The sequence below is a fragment of the Cajanus cajan genome, chromosome 3 (genome assembly GCF_000230855.2).
Source record: "Cajanus cajan strain Asha chromosome 3, NIPB_CcT2T_4, whole genome shotgun sequence".
NCBI lineage: Eukaryota > Viridiplantae > Streptophyta > Magnoliopsida > Fabales > Fabaceae > Cajanus > Cajanus cajan.
In genome coordinates, this window is record NC_138519.1 from 30,277,329 (window position 1) to 30,298,379 (window position 21,051).

At 31.1% G+C, this 21,051-nt stretch overlaps 1 protein-coding gene and 1 long non-coding RNA gene across 2 annotated transcripts; one reads left to right on the forward strand and one right to left on the reverse strand.

The window, feature by feature from the left end:
- The first annotated feature begins 1,759 nt into the window (after positions 1-1,759).
- On the forward strand, positions 1,760-10,127 carry LOC109818359 (putative serine/threonine-protein kinase PBL19). Its single transcript, XM_020383805.3, has 5 exons — positions 1,760-2,024; positions 2,704-3,098; positions 6,429-6,689; positions 8,153-8,275; positions 9,306-10,127. The coding sequence occupies exons 2-5, from the start codon at positions 2,748-2,750 to the stop codon at positions 9,864-9,866; spliced, it is 1,296 nt and encodes a 431-aa protein (XP_020239394.1). The 5' UTR covers positions 1,760-2,024; positions 2,704-2,747; the 3' UTR covers positions 9,867-10,127.
- A 4,883-nt stretch (positions 10,128-15,010) lies between these two features.
- LOC114914979 (uncharacterized) lies at positions 15,011-20,749 on the reverse strand. Its single transcript, XR_014432791.1, has 9 exons — positions 17,903-20,749; positions 17,148-17,292; positions 16,747-16,811; positions 16,538-16,610; positions 16,295-16,343; positions 16,103-16,192; positions 15,976-16,032; positions 15,847-15,891; positions 15,011-15,408 (listed from the first exon to the last, which is right to left on the reverse strand). It is a non-coding gene; the product is annotated as an uncharacterized LOC114914979 (long non-coding RNA).
- Between the last annotated feature and the right edge of the window lie 302 nt (positions 20,750-21,051).

Consider the following 21,051-nt stretch of genomic DNA (forward strand, 5'->3'; position numbering starts at 1 on the left):
AATACGATGAAAGACTTGTCCATCATTGTCAGCACCCTCAAAACACACTTGTCATGTTGGATAACTTTTCTTTCTCTTGCGTTCTTTACTAAAGCTTATAAGTAAGCACTAAATGTCACATGCATATTCACCTATTGACTTGAAGGTTAGAGTGTTTCTAGAATCGTCACTATCCCTTTGCTATCATCTTTGGTCGCTGCATCCCAACATGGAGTACCTTTTCTTCACCGTTCTAACAGTAAGTCGTAGAAGTAGATAAAGTTTTAATGTTTGAAGAAACACAATTATTAATTTATATGATTTGCCCGTTTACTTCAACCACCGTGATTTTGAAAGTAGGTGTTTTGTTTCGTTGGACATTTAATAACATTTATTTCAGCGAATATATTTTGAAAATGATTTTAAAGGAAAATGTTAAAAAAGTGATTAATAATTGTTTGATATGTTAAATATCATGAGAGATTAAAAAAATATTTTTTAAAATTACAAAAACTAAAAAGATTGATTTTAATTTAAGAAACAAAACAAAAATTTTCTTTAAATTTAAGAAACTAAAAATATATTTAATTTTTTATTTCAAAATTTTAGCTCTCACGAGATCGTCAACAATTATATGTTTGTTTTGACATGATATTACATTTATTTTATATGGCAAACAATCCTATTGTAAGTTAGATATGAATGTTATTACAAGAAATTTTTTTATGTAATTGTATATTAATGGTCAAACTAGGACTATCCAACCCTAAGCGTGTGGTTCAGCGGTAAGGGTTGATCCACGCTTAAGCAAGGTCAGGGGTTCGGATCCTGCTTTGTGTATGCAGCCGTGTTAAATCGGCGGTGGATACTCCAGGGACGAACCTAAAAAAAAAAAAACTAGGACTATCCGTGCTTACGTTACTGGTAGTTTTTAACTAGTTTAAATATCTAATAACTAGTTTTGTTAAATTTTCTATGAATATAACTAGTTTTATATATAATATGTAAAAAAAAGTATAAGATGTTTACAAAAATTTAAAACATTCTCGCAAAGGAACCTTTAACTATTCTCATTTACCTGTAAAAAAAATATTTTTTAATTTAAATTAATTATTTTAATGTATATACGCAGAAGATAAATTATGATGTCATTAAAATTATAATTTTTACCTTTTTAATTAGCCATTTTGTTTTAAAATTTGTCCTTTAAATGCACTACCAATAAGTTTTTATGACTCACGGTATATCTCAAGACTCAATTTTAGGCACTTTTGAACAATTGTTTTTACTAACAACAACAAAATTCAAATTTGAATCTTTATGATAGTGGAATAAAATCTTTATCAATTCAACATATCCTCAGTGGTTAATTCTATTCATTTGGAAATCCTTTTCATGTTTTTTCATTAAAAATAGTTTTGCACCTAAAAATTGCACTTGATCAATTTTTTTTATCATATTATTAGTATGATATATTTATTAATTTTATTGATAATTACAAATATGAGAACTTTATAAATAAATCTTTTTCTCTAATTAACCACATTTTTCTTGTACTTAATACTTTATTCAAAATGAGCGTGCTTCTTTAACCAGAATATTATGATTTTTGGACAAGAATTTAAACCTTATTTATGACTATGTATGATAGAGTAATAATCCCTTGTCCTATATTCATTGTCATGATAATTGTATTAAAATTTAAATGAACACATAAGTCGGTGTATGTGAGATTTGATGCTTTGAAAAACAAAATAAAATAGCAATCCGTCCAAGGCTTGGTCAATGCATTCATCTTTTTTCTCTTCAAAGTTCAAAAACAGAAACTGGACAAGCAAGCTGGCTAGCCTTTGGTCAACCAATCAATGAAAAAGGACAACTTTCGGAAAACTTTCTTAATTACTTCTTTGATATCCGTGAGAGAGAGAACTAAAAGAAAAATCAACATTTGTGGATGTGAAACTTCTCTTGTTTTCCTGCAAAGTTTAAGCTTCTCGAACTTCTGCTGTTGGCTAGCCTAACCATGCCTCTCTGTGTTTTCACCTGTGAGGATTCAATTATTTACCTTCAATTTCAACCATTTTTTTATTTCTTCACCCTTTTTTTTCTTTGAGCCTTATTTGTGAGGTTTAGCAGATTCTGGTTCATTTTACTTGTGCTATTTGCAAGCAAAGTTGTATGTTGTGTGAATTCTTTTTCTGGTTTTCTCTGTTACTTGATCTTTTTGTTCTCTTGGGTTGCATAAATTTTGAAACTTTTTGCACTTTTGGTTTCCAGATACATCTGGGGTATCAGTATTCACTACATATTTGTGGTTTTCTATTTTCTAGGTGGTAATGTTATCATGGGGATTTGACAATCATTGTTTTTGGTGATTTGTTGAATTGATAACAGGTTGATCAGAGATTGTGCATAAGAGTTATAGCTAGTTGTTTATGCAATGAAGTGCTTTTACTATTCACTACATAGTTGTGTTTTTCTTCTTTCTAGGTGGTAATGGTATTGTGGGGATTTATTCTTGACAATCATTGTTTCTGGCGATCTGTTGAATTGATAACAGGTTGATCAAAAGACTGCATAAGAATTATAGCTAGTTGTTTATGTAATGAAGTACTTTTACTATTCACTACATAGATGTGTTTTTCTTCTTTCTAGGTGGTATGATATTTTGAGGGTTTATTCTTGGCAATCATTGTTTTTGGTGATTTGTTGAATTGATAACAGGTTGATCAAAGACTGCATAAGAATTATAGCTAACTGTTTATGCAATGAAGTGCTTTTACTATTTCAAAGACAAATATAGGAACAAGAAGCAAAGGTCAGCACCTGAACTGAAAGAGCAAGAGAAACTCGAGTTTTCAGGGGCTGAAAGGGTCACCAAGTCCTCATGCTCATCTGCATCGCCTCGCGGTATACCGGATCTGTACGTGGAGAAGGGTCACAATTTGAGGGTGTTCTCCTTCACAGAGCTCAAGCGTGCGACAAGTGATTTCAGCAGGCTTCTTAAGATAGGAGAAGGTGGATTTGGAACTGTGTTTAAAGGTTCAATCAAGCCTGTTGATGGGAGTGGGAATTCTGTTTTAGTTGCCATCAAAAGGCTTAACAAGGATGGATTACAGGTATGAGACTCAACAAATTCCTTGGCAAGTAATCTGTCAGAGAATGCCACAAATAAACACATATATTTAAAGATCAGAGAGCATTTAGAGTGCCTCGGTCACCATTCCCTTATGAGTAAATATAAAGAGCATAAATGTAGTTTATATAAATTAGGCAAAGTACAATTTCCTAGTTAATTGTTACCTCTATTTTCTTGTTATTATGTTTGTGATCCATCATAGAAGTATCACCCAACATTCATGTGATACTTGACTCTTTAGAGATTTTCATTTTTACTTTTCATTCTATTTAAGGTTTGTTTGGGTAAACTTCTTTAGAAATACTTCTGAGAGAAATAGATAGGAAAATGAAAATGGGTTTTTCCAAGTTAAAACTAACTTATGGATAAGTTAAAAATAAGGTTTTGGAGAAGTTAATAGAAACAAAAATTCCAAATTAGCATAAGCATAAGCTAATTTTATCTTATGGAGAAGTTCAATTTATTTGTCTTTTTTATTTTTCTCTTAAAAGTACTTTTTGGATAAATATTTACTCAAACACCATTAGTGTTTTTCATTGTCAATATCCATAGCCCATGGACTTGGCATATTATTGGTTACTGAGATGTGCTTCTACCTTGATGGAAATCTCCGGTGAGATTTTGACTTGAAATTTTCTTGCAAAAATTTTGGTCAATCTCTCTCGATAGATTTTCACAAAATATATTGATTCGGCCTACTTATCTAATGTCTATCAAAAGAGAAATAGACACATTTTTTACATGACAAGGTCATGTTAGTATCTTGTATGAGATGATCCATTCCCTATCTTAACTACTCAAACTCGAGCATTTTTCCAATTCTTGGGGAAATTGATTGCCTTAAGATTTGGTCAGGAGAGACTGTCTCAATTGATATGAAAGTTGATCTAAAGATACCTTTACTGAATAGTGTACAATAAAAAAGTAAATGTCAAAATTCCTTAAGATAACATCATACCTTTTTTAACTATTGTGCTAAAATCATGACAAATATAGAGAAAAAAAAATGTGGTGTACCATGTGCGTGGTGGAACCAGTATAAATTCTAAAATACTGTAAAAAATTTAAAGAAAAACCTGTTACAATGATAGAGTTATTTTCTTGTTTATTGTTGATGTAAAGTTACATTGATACAAATAGTGGATCAAATTAGAAGATAAAGTTTTTGTAGTTTATAGCTTTTTTACATTTTGGCTATTTCTGCAGACTGACAATCTCTATTCATGACCATCTTAGTCTAGTATCAAGAATGGGGAAACAATAAATTGTTTGTTGTTTGTGAAGAAAATCTCATACTTAAAAATTAGGATTTGAACTATTGTGCATAAGAATGAGACAATGCCAGATATTACCTTTGGTTAGTCAGTTAGCTGTTAAAGTTAAACCCTTGATGCAAGAGCAACAAGTCCTCAATCTATTGCATATCATTTTGTTATCAGTACTTTTTGATCAGGGATTTTGACTACAGGGTTGATTTTCTTTTTCCTTCAGTCTTCTGATAGATTTTAAGATCAACATTAATGATATTGAAGACTGTTTTACCCAGTGTTGTGCAAACCGGCCGGTCCAACCGGAAAACAGTGGCCTGACCGAATGATTGGCTTATCAGTTCGGAGAAGTAGTTGAACCGGATCAAACCAACCGGTTTCCGAAAAACTGATGACCTGGTGATCTGGTCCGGGCTGCAAATGTGATTTTTAAAGTAATAAAAAGTTAGAAAAATGTGCACTTTGTTACCAAGGGGGCTCAAACCTTGTCCCTCATATTAAGATAGAACACAATTACCACAAGCTAGAGATGTTGTCTTACAAATATATTATGCATATATAATTTTATATCTAATTTTTTATCTTAAATTATGTTCAAATATATTATGTTTTCAATTTTTTTTTAATACAGACCGGTTTTATCAGTTCAACAAGTAATCCTCCTAAATCATTAAACTACTATCTAGACCAATTTAATGATTGATTCGGTTTTTATAACATTGGTTTTACCATATGTTCCAATTAACGGAAAAGTGTGCAAAGGATGACCAACCTTTTTTATCCTGCCCTGTCTTTAAACTGATATTCCTCATCCTCAATGGATCAGAAATTTTGCCTTACCCAAGAGATAGGGTTATATCATCCTCTTCACAATCTATGTACTCTCTCTAACATTAGTAAAAGCATGGAGATTGGCTAGTGCGAAACGATTCTTATTTCCTCTGTTATTCAGTTATCTTGAAAATGATTGATAGTACCTCATTACTTTAGTCTACATTAATCAATGTATGAGTTAAGTTCAAATGACTTATATAGATGTCTATGCATTATAGTTGTTTCTTTCATCCTTGGACCTTAGGTTCAAGAATAATATAATACTTTATATGTACTAATAATAAATAGGATTTGATTTGTATATTTTCTGACTTAATAAAAAAAATTAATTAATAGATCAAGTAAATTATATATATAATTGTCTGGTGAGGATTTCTTCGGGCAATTCAGATGCAAAATTCCTCTCTTTCAAGTATGAATAATATACTTCCCTGATGCCATGGATGCTGAGAACCTGAGGCATGCAATTCATATCCGCATACTCCCACGCAACTCCCCAAGAGATCTTTCTCAGTACTAAATTAGGGATGTAAAATTAGCAAGTTTAGAAAAAGAGATAATAGAGAAGAGAGAAGTGATTCATGCTTCTGACCCTGAATTTCAATATTTATAATAGGAGCACTGACCGTTGTAACATTAATTAATCATGATAATTAAAATCAATTAATTTTGAAACATTTGATAATTAAAACTACAATGGTCAAATTACCATATCTCATTAAAATTGATATTAATTAGAATTTAATACCAGTAATTAATAAAATAATTATTTTGAATTTAATTTAAATTTAAATTCAAAATAATTTCACGAATTAATTAACCTTTTGAAATATTTCAAAATATACAACATATATATTATATAGTCATATTTTTCACTGGAAAAATTATTTGATTGCATTAAATGTTTCAAATGTAAAAGTTTGTTTTACATATACGGACATGGTACTGTAATGTAACTCCATAGCTGTGTCTCTGCTTGTCTGGTATAATTTTATTAGATGTAGTTCAATACTCTAATGTGTTAACTATGTAACAGACAATATTTCTATGTTGCTAAATTCACTATCCTGAACGATCAACTATATTACATATTTGTTGTTTATGTATGCACATATTTGTTAGTAATCATTCGCATAGAGGAGATAAAATGTTCTTTATTTTCTTTTTACATTGATTATCCTTTTACTATTTTCCCTTCTATCATGTAGGGTCATAAGCAATGGTTGACCGAAGTTCAGTTTCTTGGTGTTGTGGAACACCCAAATCTTGTCAAGCTTATTGGATACTGTGCTCTGGATGATGAAAGAGGGATCCAGAGACTACTTGTGTATGAATACATGCCAAACAGAAGCTTAGAGTATCACCTTTTCAATAAAGCATGTGATCCTCTTCCTTGGAAAACAAGACTTGAAATAGCACTTGGAGCAGCTCAAGGGTTAACTTATCTGCACGAAGAATTAGAAATTCAGGTTTCAGTTAAATCAATATGATTATATATTATCCCTTTTTCTCCCATTAGGATGAGTTAGAGTACATGGTCATTCATGTGCCATCACTTAACATTTTAAGCTGTTAGGAGAAATGGTCCATAACATTGTATTAGTGCCTCTATGACCACATGGTCTATAGTATCCTTATTTTGCCGTATTCTTTTGATTGAATTATGATTTTAGCACGAGTTAGGGGGCACACGTGTTGTCTATGTTTCAATTCCCAAGCCTTTGTATGGAAAAATATGAGGTTAGTCCTTTAAATGGATTTCAATACCTTGAGGGACTAATCTTTGACTAACAACTCAGTAAGATCCTGGATTCACCCAAAAGAAAAAAAATTGTGTCAATGACAGATCTTTCCACTTTGTCTTATGATAATTCAGTCAATGGCATGTGTTTTGGCTATTCAGATGCGGTTGCTATAGTTGTGTTTTTCAAGCAAACAAATTTTATTCTTTGGTCTTTGCTTTTGTTTTAGATTAAGGGTTTATTTGGTTAAGCTTCACTTGAAATACTTCTGAGAGAAAAAAAAAAAAAGAAGAAAATTTGAGATAAACTTCTTCATAAGCTAAAATTAGCTTATATATAAATTAAAAATAAGATTTCGGAGATAGCTTCTACAAATTAGCTTATTCAGAAATTTATTTCATTTTTCCTTCTTATCCTAGAAGTGTTTTTGGAGAAGTTTATTCAAATAGGAGTTGGAAAAGGAAAGTCAATGAGTTTAGAGTATCGGGATGAGGATCACAAATTTTAATATCCTTCTTTCATTAGCTTAGATAATCCATCCTTTTTGAAAAATGAATATTGCTCACATAACAAATTAGTTTAATCTGTTGATGAAACGTCTGACCTAGGGTTCTCTTCCAGCTTGGCCCTGATTTGTTTAAACCATATTCCTTTGAAATTTAGGCTCTTATTGCATTCATAGGATCTTATTAAAATTACTTTATATGAACAATTTCTGGAACTTACATACCTTAATGATGATGTACAACAATATAGGAATTTGAATGTTCTTAGTTCCTGCTTAATGGCATCATCATGGAGCAAATTTATGTTGAATATACATTATATCTGAATTCCCTTAAGAATTTGAATTTATCCTGGAATATATGTAAACTATCTAATATTAATTGGAAATTAGATTACTTTTTCTGAGAATGGGCAAGCAGCTATTGTATAATTTGTCCACTTGATCTTGTCGATGTATAAATATCTTCCACTACACTACCACAATTTGATTGCATAAATTTATATCATTAAGAGTGGCAATTTGATTGAGTAATAACATACACTTGGATTTCATATTATTAGTTGCAATTTGCTTATCAGTGAGTTGCTTTTCTCGGTGTTAGATAGCTTTTAATTCTATTTATATCTTCAACTACTAAACTTTTCTCCCTCTGCTTTTAACGATTAGTATACTAATTCTTTAGGTGATATATCGAGATTTTAAAGCTTCAAACGTATTACTGGATGAAAACTTCAAGCCAAAGCTTTCTGATTTTGGACTTGCTAGGGAGGGACCAGTAGCTGGTGATACTCATGTTTCAACAGCTGTAAGTGTCATGCCTTATTCAGTAGCATTTCCACATTGCATAAGTGTGTTGTATTGGTTGATCTCACAGAATTTGAATACTGAAGACTACCATGTTGGAATTTTCTGTGGATATAATTTCATTACAAACTTTATTGCTAGCTTTATTGGTGATAGAGTTTCCCATATATACTGTATAAATATTCTTCTGAATAGATTCTAAACTGAACTTTACTATTTGTAAGTATGACTTACCAGATATACAACAAAAGTCTTATCTTACTAAAGTGAGATTGGTTACATGGATTGCACTATGCCATTGAACACAATTAAAGACTAAATCCTCAATGATGTTATTTATTACAACATCCCTCTTAATATGCTTAAATATATTTTTGTATTTTAAATGAAATAAATTTAGTTTTAATCTCTCAAATTTAATATTAATTTTTTTAGTCTCATGTCTATAAAAACTTATTTCAATCTATACTCAAATGTAACGAGGGAGTTTGTCGAATAAAACTCACTTATTACTAAATTAGTTATACGAAACACATTTATTAGTGTTCTTGTTAATGAAAGTATCACACATTAAACTCAATTAATATTGCACAATTGATTCAATGTCTTTATCAGTGATGCTATTGATATATTTGAGAGACTAAAATATTTTTTTTTTAAATTACAAAGACTAAAATGATCATTTTTAAGTTTGATGATCAAAAACAAATTTATCCCAAACTTGAGGAATAAAAAATATATTTAATCCTTCTTTATAATTTTCTTTAATGTGCTTCTTAGCCTTTCTTGACCCCGTTTTTCTTTTTGCAATATACTCTCTTCCTTAACCTTTGCATAATTACATGTCTAAACATCACCTTAACTGATTTTCTATATTTTCTTCTATTGATGTCTCACCAATCCATATTTTATTCTTTCTTGTGTAGGTACAAGACTTACCAAATATAAGCCATAAAAGTTAACACTTTTAAATTTTAATACATGACCATCAAGATTGTACTGTGTTCATGCAAACTTCTTTTTGATGTTAGGTAATGGGAACATATGGCTATGCTGCTCCTGATTACATTGAGACAGGACATCTCACTGCCAAGAGTGATGTGTGGAGTTTTGGCGTGGTGTTATATGAAATACTCACTGGTAGGCGTTCAATGGAAAGAAACAGACCCAAAACAGAGAAAAAACTATTGGAGTGGGTTAAGCAATACCCTTCTGACAGCAAAAGGTTTGACACTATAATCGATCCACGACTACTTGAAGGACAATATTCCATTGGAGGAATGCGAAAACTTGCCAAACTTGCGGATCATTGCCTGCGTAAGAGTGCAAAAGATAGGCCAACAATGAGTCAGGTGGTAGAGAGATTGAAGCAGATAATCCAAGACTCTGATGAAGAACAACACCCTGCAGATGATAAAGATATTGAGGTGTCTGAAAATGATCCGGTTGAGCCTGAAGAAAAATCAAATGATTCAGGCTCTTCAGAGTTATGGAAAAAGAGGATGGAACATCTTGCTAAACTTGGTGAAAGTGTGGAGAGTGCTAGTAGAAGAAGATTTATGATCTTGCAGAGAGCCAATGTCTCTTCATAGTTTCATTCTGCCTCAGAGTACTTGGGATCATGGTCCATTATGGGAGAAATTATTATACCAAATCATGTGGCCTCAAATCTCCATCTGATATGTTATCAACTCTTTCATAAATCAAGAAAATGTGGTTGTGTTATACAATAGGGACAATTTACATAGTTGTTTTTCGATTAGAATTAAAGTTTCATCTTGATAATATGTATTTATATATAATGTACACTTCAGTGATATTTATTTATGTATATTATTGAATTGGAACTCTAATTCTAACCGAGAAATAACACCAACAGGACTTAGGACTTACAGTATTATAACTAAATTTTGTCCAATGTCCATATATAAATTGTTTGAGACCACGTAATTGTAGATTATTATCGCAAATCTTAAATGATGGCTTATGATGGTGATAAGTGAATACATATGCATTTGATGCACTATGTATGCTGCAGTCATGCTCAACACAGTCATGCTCGATAGTGGATATTTTTTTTCCTCGTGTAACAAATTAGATTCCATTTTTCATTTTTCTGTTTTCAGTACTGCACGTTTTCTGCATTCTCTTTTGTCGTCTTTTGCTTCATAAGTTAGCTATATATAGCCTTTCGTTTGTATCATTTGAGAACAGTGAAAATTACACAAATTATTCCTTTCCTTCTATGGTGCGTTTAGTGTTATGGTATCAGAGCTCTTGAAGTTCAAGAGCTATGCAGGTTTCATTTTCCATGGCGAGAGGTGGTGGTTCAGGCAATTTTAAGATTTGTAGTTTTTGTGGCAAGGCAGGGCATACAGTAGAAACTTGTTACAAAAAGCATGGATATCCCAACAATTTCAAAGGAAAAGGAAATGATACAGCAACACAAATAGCATGATGTTTGGATCAGTGGAAGGAAATGGAGATGATTCAGTATCCAATAAAGACTCAAATATGCCTCAGCATTCCCAGTTTTCACCAGAGCAGTATAAGGCTCTCATGGCCCTTATCCAGTCTTCTAACCCAGCTAGTTCTTCAGGAAGCAATCAGGTTGCAACTCTAACCACTACTCCAATTTTCAATCTGACTTTGAACTCAGGTAAACCAAATTCTTTGATTTGCTTAGCCGATTCCAAAATTTCATGAACTTGGATATTAGATTCAGGCGCAACAGACCACATTTGCTCCAATAAATCCTTGTTCACCTTCTTAGAACCATTGAAATCACAATTTATATCAGTAAAACTTCCAAATGGTAACACAGTTCTAGCAACACATTCTGGTAAAGTCCTTTTAAATCTTCATCTAATTCTAACTCAGGTCTTATATCTCCCAGATTTTTCTTTAAACATCATTTCTGTATTAAAACTGATCTCATCTCTACATTGTACAATTACTTTCTTGCCTAATGATTGTCTCATACAGGATTCGAAGTCTGTGAGGATGATTGGTTTTGCTGAAGAAGTTGATGGACTGTATTACTTGATCAAGACTAGTCAGAAACCAACTACAAATCCTTCACAAATCAACACATCTTCAACACACAATTCTACCTATTCTCCTAATGCCTTGTGGCATTTTAGACTTGGGCACATTTCTGAGTCTAGGCTAAACATGTTATCAGAATTGTATTCTTTCATAAACACAATTGTAATCACAAGCATGTATGTGATGTTTGTCATTTTGCCAAACAAAAGAAGCTACCTTTTATAGTTAGTAATTCTAAAACTTCAAGACCTTTTGAATTATTGCATTTAGATTTATGGGGCCCTTATAGTATACAAACTGTAAATCACCAAAGATATTTTTTAACCATTGTGGATGATTACAGTAGGTACACTTGGTTAATTCTCTTAAAACACAAATCTCAAACTGAACAATCACTAAAACATTTTTCAAAATTGGTTGATAGGCAATTTAATAGCAAAATCAAGACAATAAGAACAGACAATGGAACTGAGTTTCTCTTGCATGCTTTCTATCAAGAAGAAGGCAACGTCCATCAAACTTCTTGTGTAGAAACTCCACAACAGAATGGTAGAGTGGAAAGGAGACATCAAACCATTCTAAATGTTGCTAGAGCACTTCTTTTCCAAGGAAATTTGCCAAAATCTTTTTGAGGTTTTGCTGTGACTCATGTTGTACACTTAATTAATAGAGTTTCAACCCAAGTTTTAGGTTCAAAATCACCTCATCATATTTTATATGGTGAGCTCCCTGATTTAAAACATTTGAGGGTTTTTGGGTGTCTATGCTACATTTCTAGCATTTCTCTTCATAGGAAGAAATTTGATTCTAGAGCTCACAAATGTGTTTTTATTGGATATAAACCAGGAACAAAAGGTTACATGATTTATGATCTAAATACAAAGTTGATACATGTTTCTAGAAATGTGTAGTTTGAAGAACTCATTTTTCCTTATGTCTTGAATGCTGAACAGCCAGGAGATTTTTCTGTACCATAATGCATCTCCATACCATTTTCACCCACCTCTTTCACCAATTCAGATCCTGATCAGCTAGAGGAAGCTGACACAGAAATTTCATCTTCACATAATTAGGTATCTCCTACTCTTCTTTCTCCCATAACTTCTTCCCCATCACCAACAAACCAAGAACATCCTATTACGACCTGCAGGAGATCCCTCAGACATAAAACAAGGCACACATATTTACAAGACTATCACTGTAATACATCCATCTCTTCCCAGCATCATCATTCAGGTACTCCTTATCCAATAGAGTCTTATGTTTCTTTCCATGCCTTGTCACCTTTACATGCTGTCTATAGTGCTTGTTTGTTAGACGTCCCAGAACCTAAATCTTTTTCTGAAGCTAGCAAGTCTGATCAATGGAAAAAGGCCATGGAAGCTGAAATCTCAGCTCTTGAACTCAATGGAACATGGAAGATTGTTGAACTCCCTCCTGGAGTGATTCCCATAGGTAATAAATGGGTTTACAAGGTTCAAGGCTCGGTTGTTAGCAAAGGGATATACTTAAATTGAAGGGTTAGACTATTTGGACACTTTTTCTCCGGTTGCCAAGATAATCACCATTAGAGTCATTCTTGCCTTAGTTGCTATTAAAGGATGGCATCTTCACCAACTTGATGTGAACAATGCTTTCCTCCATGGGGATTTGAAGGAAGAAATCTACATGATTGTTCCACAAGGCATGACTGTTACAAGTCCCAATCAAGTCTGCAAACTCACCAAGTCTCTATATGGGCTCAAACAAGCCAGCAGACAATGGTTTGAGAAGCTATCAACTTTTCTACTGAATCTGGGCTACTCTCACTCTGTTGCAAACCATTCTCTTTTCTTAAAACATAATACATCCTTTTTCAATGGCCTTTTAGTCTATGTTGATGATGTTTTATTGTTTGGAGATAGTCTAACTGAGTTTGACTTTGTTAAAGGGAGTCTACATGCAATTTTGGCATAAAAGACCTTGGTCTATTAAATTATTTTTTAGGCTTAGAAATTGTTCATTCGTCAGCTGGAATTTTCGTGTGCTAGAGGAAATACTGTTTGGAGCTTCTCACAGATACAACTCTCTTAGGAAGTAAACCAGCCTCCACACCATTAGACCCGACCATTCATCTCCGACAAGATACAAGTTCCCCTTATACAGATGCACCTTCCTATCGCAGACTTGTAGGCAGATTGCTCTATTTAACAACAACACGACCAAACATCACCTTTGCTACCCAACAAGTCAGCCAATTCATGAATTCCCCAACACAAGTTCATTATAAAGCTGCCACTAGGATACTGAGATACTTAAAAGGATCCCCTAGTCTTGGATTATTTCCTAGAAATTCTCAACTTCAAGTGAGGGGCTTCTGTGATGCGAATTGGGGAGGATGTTTAGATACTCGTAGATTAATTACAAGGTATTGTTTCTTTGTTGGAGATGCTCTAATTAGTTGGAGATCCAAGAAACAATCCACAATTTCCAGGTCTTCTACTGAGGCAAAGTACAGAGCCTTTGGTGTTGCCACTTGTGAACTTCAATGGATTCATTTCTTGCTGCAAGATCTCAAAGTTTGCATGTCAAAGTCTCATTTGTTGTTCTGTGACAACCAAAGTGCTTTACACATAACACAAAATCCTGTGTTTCATGAACGCACAAAGCATTTGGAAATGGATTGTCACTTGGTCAGAGAAAAGCTACAAGTTGGACTCATGCATCTTCTTCCCATACCTTCCAAAGCAGCTAGCTGATTTCTTCACCAAAGCCTTGTTTCCAAAGTTCTTCAATGACTTCCTAACCAAGCTTGGTGTGCTTGATATTTTTTTCCCACCAGCTTGAGAGGGGGTATTATTGCAGAGCTTAAATAATGACTTATGATGGTGATAAGTGAATACATATGCATCCGATGCACTATGTATGATGCAGTCATGCTCAACACAGTCATGCTCGATAGTGGATATTTTTTTCCTCTCGTGTAGATTCCATTTTTCATTTTTCTGTTTTCAGTGCTGCACGTTTTCCGCATTCTCTTTTTTCGTCTTCTACTTCATAAATTGGCTATATATAGCCTTTCGTTTGTATCATTTGAGAACAGTGAAAATTACACAAATTATTTCTTTCCTTCTATGGTGCGTTTACTGTTATAGATCAAGTATAATTTCTCTCATTCTCCGCCTATGATTATAGATACACAAATCAGGCAAAAACCTACATTTGTAGATGTATAGAAGGGGAACACTAACAGCACTACATTGCTAATGATCTTTTTCAATGGCCATATATTTTGTTTGATATGAATGAGAGGTTTAAATATATTTGTGGCTCCCATTTGGCCTTTCTAATTGTATCGTTAATATAGTAAGTGATTCTCTGGTATATAGCTTGTGACTTTTCTTTTCTCAAAGTATTTGATCTATTATATCTGATTCAACATATCATAATCACTACAACATCTTTCATATTTAACAACATTTAAATAATGTTACCAAATTAAGAAAAATGTTACCAATTATAATTAGCAACACTTTTACAAATGTAGTATAAAGTCCATGTTGCTAAAAGGTTTTAGCAACATTTTAACATACCAATTGTAACATTTTATAAATGTTACAAATTGACATCTTTTGTAACATTTTAGCATATCACTAGTAACATTTTATAAATGCCGTCAATTGACACCTTTTGCCACATTTATCAAATGTTACAAATTTATGTTTTAAACATCTAAATCATAACAACTTTGAATCCATTGCCTCCTTATTAATTCAAATAGTGAATTGAAAATTTACTATATTCTAACACTTGCAAGCATGAATTTATGCATTTAATGAATTAAAATAAAGATAAACTTTTTATTTAAATCTTTTTTGTCCATCATGGTATCATTCAAAAGGCAACACAAATTTTTCAAGTTTGCAATAACATGTAATTTCTTCTTTGTCAAAGATAAAACCAAAATCATCTAAGTGACACTGTTGCATTTTTCTATGAATTCTCATTTTGAATTGTGTAACTTCCATATCAAATAATAAGATGTCTTCAATATACACACGATCTAAATTGCCACAACCACCACCACTACCATATTCACTCTAAAACCTGCAACATAAACAAAATAAAGGTATAAAAAATTAAGAACAAGTATAAAAAATGGTTATTAAATACTGTCCTAAACTCTTAACTCATTCCTTAGAAATTAGAATTGATAGATTCAGCCACTGTCTGTCATCTTCGTTCTGTGATGTAAACAGCTGGGTTGTTTGAAATTTGTTTTTTTTTTGGCTATTAAAGTAAGAATTAGTTAATTGAAATAGGAAAAGTAATCGAGAGATTTGTTGCTAACAGTTTTCTTCTTGCTAAGAAAAATAAAATAAAATCAGAGTATACTTCATATAATTTTATGTTGCCCCACAAGCATGTAATGAGCAGGATAGCAGTATGGTTTTTATAATATTGAAAACACAAAAAAATAAATTAAAATCATTCAGGATTGAAGAAAACAAATTACTTTAAAATGAAAATAAGGCTTAGACTTACCTCATTAGTCATGGACTTCCATGTTTTAACAGCCATTTTATTAACCTATATTTTTCAAAATAAATATCAATTGGTTTATGGCTAAATAAAATCAAAAGTAATTATATCAATTTAATAACTTTCACTTACCCTTTCAACATTTTCAGAATCAAGATTTGCTTCATTGTAAAGTTTTTTAAATTTTTCCTGTAATAAAGATTATTACTGAATAAAACAATCAAAAAAATAGAAAAATACTTTAAAGAAAGAAGATTACAAGAAAAGGGAAAACGCATTAAGTGAACACTTCGGCGTATTAGGATCTTTTTCAACAGCAACTTCTTTAGCCTTTTCTTCATTTGATTTGCTGTATAAAAATAACAGCATATGAACCATAATATAAAAAAATCAAACAAAAAATATATACAAATAAACAATTTAAAGACTTAAGCAAGTGAGATGAATTCACCTTTTGACTAACTTCTCAACTTCAGCTAGATTTTCCACAATTTGAATTTCTAAATTAAGCAAGATAAGAAAAAAGTAAAATAAATCAATATATAATTTACTTTTAAATATCACATAACAGTAGATAATCAAATGTAAGTTTCTAACTATGCTCTCAAGGAGAATATGCAGAACAATAACTAGAATATGCTCCCAAGTCAATCCACATAAGAGGTAGTTGTATTATGTTGCTCTTTCTACTTACCATTATTGTGTTGCTTTTTGTGAGTTTTCTCATCTCTTCCAGATTTGCTCTTGGAAGTTGTATGACTTTGTTTCTAACATAAAAGTGAAAACAATGATTAAATTCAAAATTATTATAGACAATTTTATCAACTTATTACATGTTATAAATGCACAGGAAAAGCAATAAGAAATTGATTATTTCTTTTATGAAAATCACAATGAACTTACCCTTTAAGAGAAATGCACTAGGTGAGAGTCTAATAGTCAAAAATCTATCATTTTCTAAAATGTACCTGCACAAGAAGTTAATATGAGAGTTTTTACAAATTGGCTTATGCATGAATTAATTTTATCTTATAAAGAAACTTATTTCACTTTTCTTTTATATTTTTTTCTTCTAAAGTGTTTATGAAAAAAAATTATCTAAACTGACTTAGTTGAAATTCTGTACTTTTTATTACATACATGCAACTAATTAGTTTATAAACATCCAACAGTGCAGAGAACTCTAGTGATCTTACCTTGGAAGAAGCTCTGGATGTTATATTTCATACAAAAATATGCTTTTCTAGTACTGATATGTTGCGGAGATGTAATGGAACAAGTAATGGGAATGAAATGGTTCTTACTGATATATGCCTGGGCATTGCAATTGATAGATTGGTTCAAATCAATTCCATTTGTGGGCTCTCCACTATGTTGGATTAGTCTCTTTTTTTCTATCAGAACACTGTTGAATTTTCTTGGTCAACTACTTTTACTAGACTAAGTTCCCTGGCAAATTTTATAGAAATTTTAAATTAAATAATCAACTGAAAAATACGAGTCTAAAATGAACAAAACATAACATGTAATGACAAAAAAGAAAGAATACATTCAATTTAAATCAGAGTAAGTAAACTTTGGCAACATGAATTCAAAGTTTTGTTGCATAGTCCTCAAATTGAATGCTAATTATAAACAAAAATGAGTGATCAAAAATTGTTACAACTGGATAGTTCCAACCACATTCCAATGACTTATCAGCAAAACAAAATCAGTATTTCAAAAGAAGAGGAATGTGAGAGAGCCTACAGATAAGTCTAAATATCCAGGGACAAATTCTATAAAGTGACTAGAATAACAGTCCAACTTTGACACCCACAAAAGCAATCAAGCTACGAAAATAATAAAAAGAGATCCCTTAGGTTAATAATTTTTTAGTCCAAAAGTAAAAGTGTGACTGTATTAGTGTATGGGATAAAAGATGTATTCACTTATGAGCACATTAACAGGCATCGCTTGATTGAAATAATAAATAACTTTCGCTTCAAATTGCAATTCAGCATTCATTAAAAATCCCTATTAAGTTTAACCCAAGAACTGAAAAGAAACACTAACTTACCCGAAAATTAAATTGAAGAATGAACACAAGGAATCCTACAGATGTTTAGCTACCTAATTCAAAAGTAAAATCCAACTGTCAGGCAATTAAAATGATCACAGACTAGGTGATCCATAGAGTGGGACCATAAGGTTATTTCTCAAATTCAATGCAGCAAAAGGGGAAGCTTGAAATGCAATCTAGCAAACTAAAATTATAAACAATTTTGAACAGACTTTTGTGAAAGGGTGAGTTGATGACTGATAACCATGTCAGAATATCAATTTACATATCAAAGTAATTTAATTTTAAATCTGTTAGTTCAATGAAACTTCTGTATTTGCCTCAGTAAGATCTATGCACCTTCACTCCACATCAGACCACACAATTATATAACTAATACACCATATACCCTTCCCAATTTTCAAAAAAGTGGTATGAGTCTTATTATTTACATGTGGTCAATGGTCAATCTCAAACTATATATAGTTTTCCTCCTTTATATACATGTCAATCTAGAATTTCTTTCCATACACCTTGTACTTGTATGTGGTCGATGGTCAATCTCAAACTATATATAGTTTTCTCGTGCTATAATAAATAGTGATATTGACATAAAAATGTAAAAATCCCTGAAAATTGTTAAATGAAGAAAATAGAACTATAATTATTCACTCACTAACATAAATAATTATATATTGCATTTCCTAATATAAAAAATCCTAGTTTCCAGTAATGTCTTGCTTAAATGTCATACTCTCATCTCTAGTCTCAATAAATTCTTTAATAAGCAGATCTATGAAAATTATTGAATGAAAAATATTGAACTGAGACTAATTTTTCACTCTAAAATAGTAAAAATATCTTGGAACTAAGTGATGGAAATTGAGCTATCAATGTAATTAGCAAATGACTAAACCCTGTCAGAGGAAATTGAACTAAGTGATGCTTTGGTGTCTCTTTCTCAGCTTGAGAAGGATCGAAGATTGAATCATAAAAGATTCGATTAAAGCACTCAATCAAAGATTAGATTAATGAAAATGTTGAGAAAAATTAAAAATCGTGAAACTTGAACGCTTCGAAAACTAGGTCACAATACAAGTGTGCATGACTTCCGATCGTGAAGAATAAAAGAGCAGAATGAGAGATGAAAAGAACAATCACGAAAACGGAACGTTGCCATTACTATCAACTAAAAAAAATCACCGAAATAGAAGGTGGTCATAGCTTAGATAAGAGAAACAGGGAAGAGCTCTGTACTTTTTTTCCTTTTTTGGTGCAGAAACGCAGCATATAACGTTTTAATCAAGTTTTTTCTTTAAGAATAATAAAATAAATTTTAAGTAAAAACAATAATTATTACGTAAAATTAGTAATTAAGTAAATAATAGTAAAGTCTATTATTAAAAATATTTAAAATATTGGATAAATTAATAATATTTAGTGTTAGAAAGTCAAGAAAAAATATATAATGTAAATAAAATAATAACATTTATGATTAAAAATGTTACTAAAGAATATAATTCAAATGAATTGGTAACATTTATTGTTAAAAATGTTACAAAAATATATAATTAAGAGAAATTAGTAACATTTTACATGTTGGCACATAAATGTTAACATAAATGTTACTAAATGTGGTATATGTAGTAGTGAATCATTCAGTTTGTACCTACAGTCATGGTTTATTTATGATTATACATTTGAGAGAAAAAGTATGATGGGATAATTGAGAAGTACTTCTAAAAATAATCAGAAAAGAAATTAAAATATATTTTTTTCATAAGGTAAAGTTTGTTTATGCATAAATTAAAAATAAAATTTTGAAAAAGTTAGAGGGAGAGAACTTTTACAAATTAGTATATATATAATTTAATTTCAAATTATAAAAAAAAATGTATTTCATTTTTCTTTTATTATTTTTCACTTCTTAAAGTGGTTTTTTAAGATGTTTATCTAATCTTGCCTTAAGTTTCACTAATCCTAAGCTCTATTAATACAACCAGTGGTATATTACTATCATTTAAATTTTACATGGTAATTTTTTTAAAAAGAAATCATTTAGTAACGAGTGCGCAGCTAATTTCTACTTGTTTTAAGAGCTGGAGCATATAATAGTTAAAATTTTCAACAAAAAAATAACATAATAGTTAAAATTTCCATACAGAAAAAAAGCATAAAAGTTAAAATTGAGAGAGAGAGCATACAATTGTTCAAATTTTAAAATTAAAAAAAAAGTCAAAATTAATACACATTTATAACGATGATCATGTTATAGACCGTTAGCCCATGAATAAAATAAATTCTTAAATATGATTTTAGTATAAATAAAATATGTGATTCTTAGGGGGGTGTATTGGTTTAGGATTTCGTAGAATTTTAAAAGACTTTTTTTGAGTAAAAAAATCTATTGGTATTCAATCAGGATTTTATGTCACTTAAAAACAATCCAGCAGTATTCAATATGGATTTTCAAGATTTTTTAAAGAGTCTATTAAAATCCATTGGTATTCATTTGAGATTTTTTACAACTTAAAAACAATCCATTGGTATTCAAAAATATAAGGATTTTAAAGGATTGTTGTGTGAGAAGGATTTTGAAAGACTTTCTAGTGTTATCTATAAATACCAAATTCATAAAACAATCCCATCCAAACCCATCGGATTTTGAAGGATTGTTTGAAGTGACTTTTCAAGAATTTTCAAGTGAATTTTTCATCTTTTTTTTTTCTATGCTTCTGTCTTCTCCATTTTTTCTCTGCTAATAATATTGTACTATTGTTCATTGCTCATATATAATATTGTAGTACTGTTCTCATCTCATTCCCCTATTTTGTGAAACTCCGATATGTAAATGATAGTGTCATTGATTAGCTCTATTTTTCTGTTCGTTCTCTTTAATTGACTTGCTTTATTTTATTCTATATAGTTGAATTTGTTCCTTTATATAACACAAAAAAAATGCTTAAAATTTCAACTTTTAAGTGATAATTTTTTTTATAACACACGTCAAGAAAAGAAAAAGGTGAAAGATGAAATTGATATCATAATCTCTACAATATATATATATATATAAGATGAATTTGTTAGGATTTCAGTGAGTAGAATGAGATGAAAATGAATTTTAGTTGGGGGAAGAACCCTCTCAGCATAAAAACTGCGATTTCTCT

What these genes read in the sequence shown, in the direction of transcription:
- LOC109818359 (XM_020383805.3), top strand. Translation starts at nt 2,748, where the DNA reads ATGAAGTGCTTTTACTATTTCAAAGACAAATATAGGAACAAGAAGCAA. An exon ending in TTAACAAGGATGGATTACAG is followed by an intron (nt 3,099 to 6,428) that starts GTATGAGACTCA and finishes TCTATCATGTAG; the next exon opens with GGTCATAAGCAATGGTTGAC. An exon ending in ACGAAGAATTAGAAATTCAG is followed by an intron (nt 6,690 to 8,152) that starts GTTTCAGTTAAA and finishes CTAATTCTTTAG; the next exon opens with GTGATATATCGAGATTTTAA.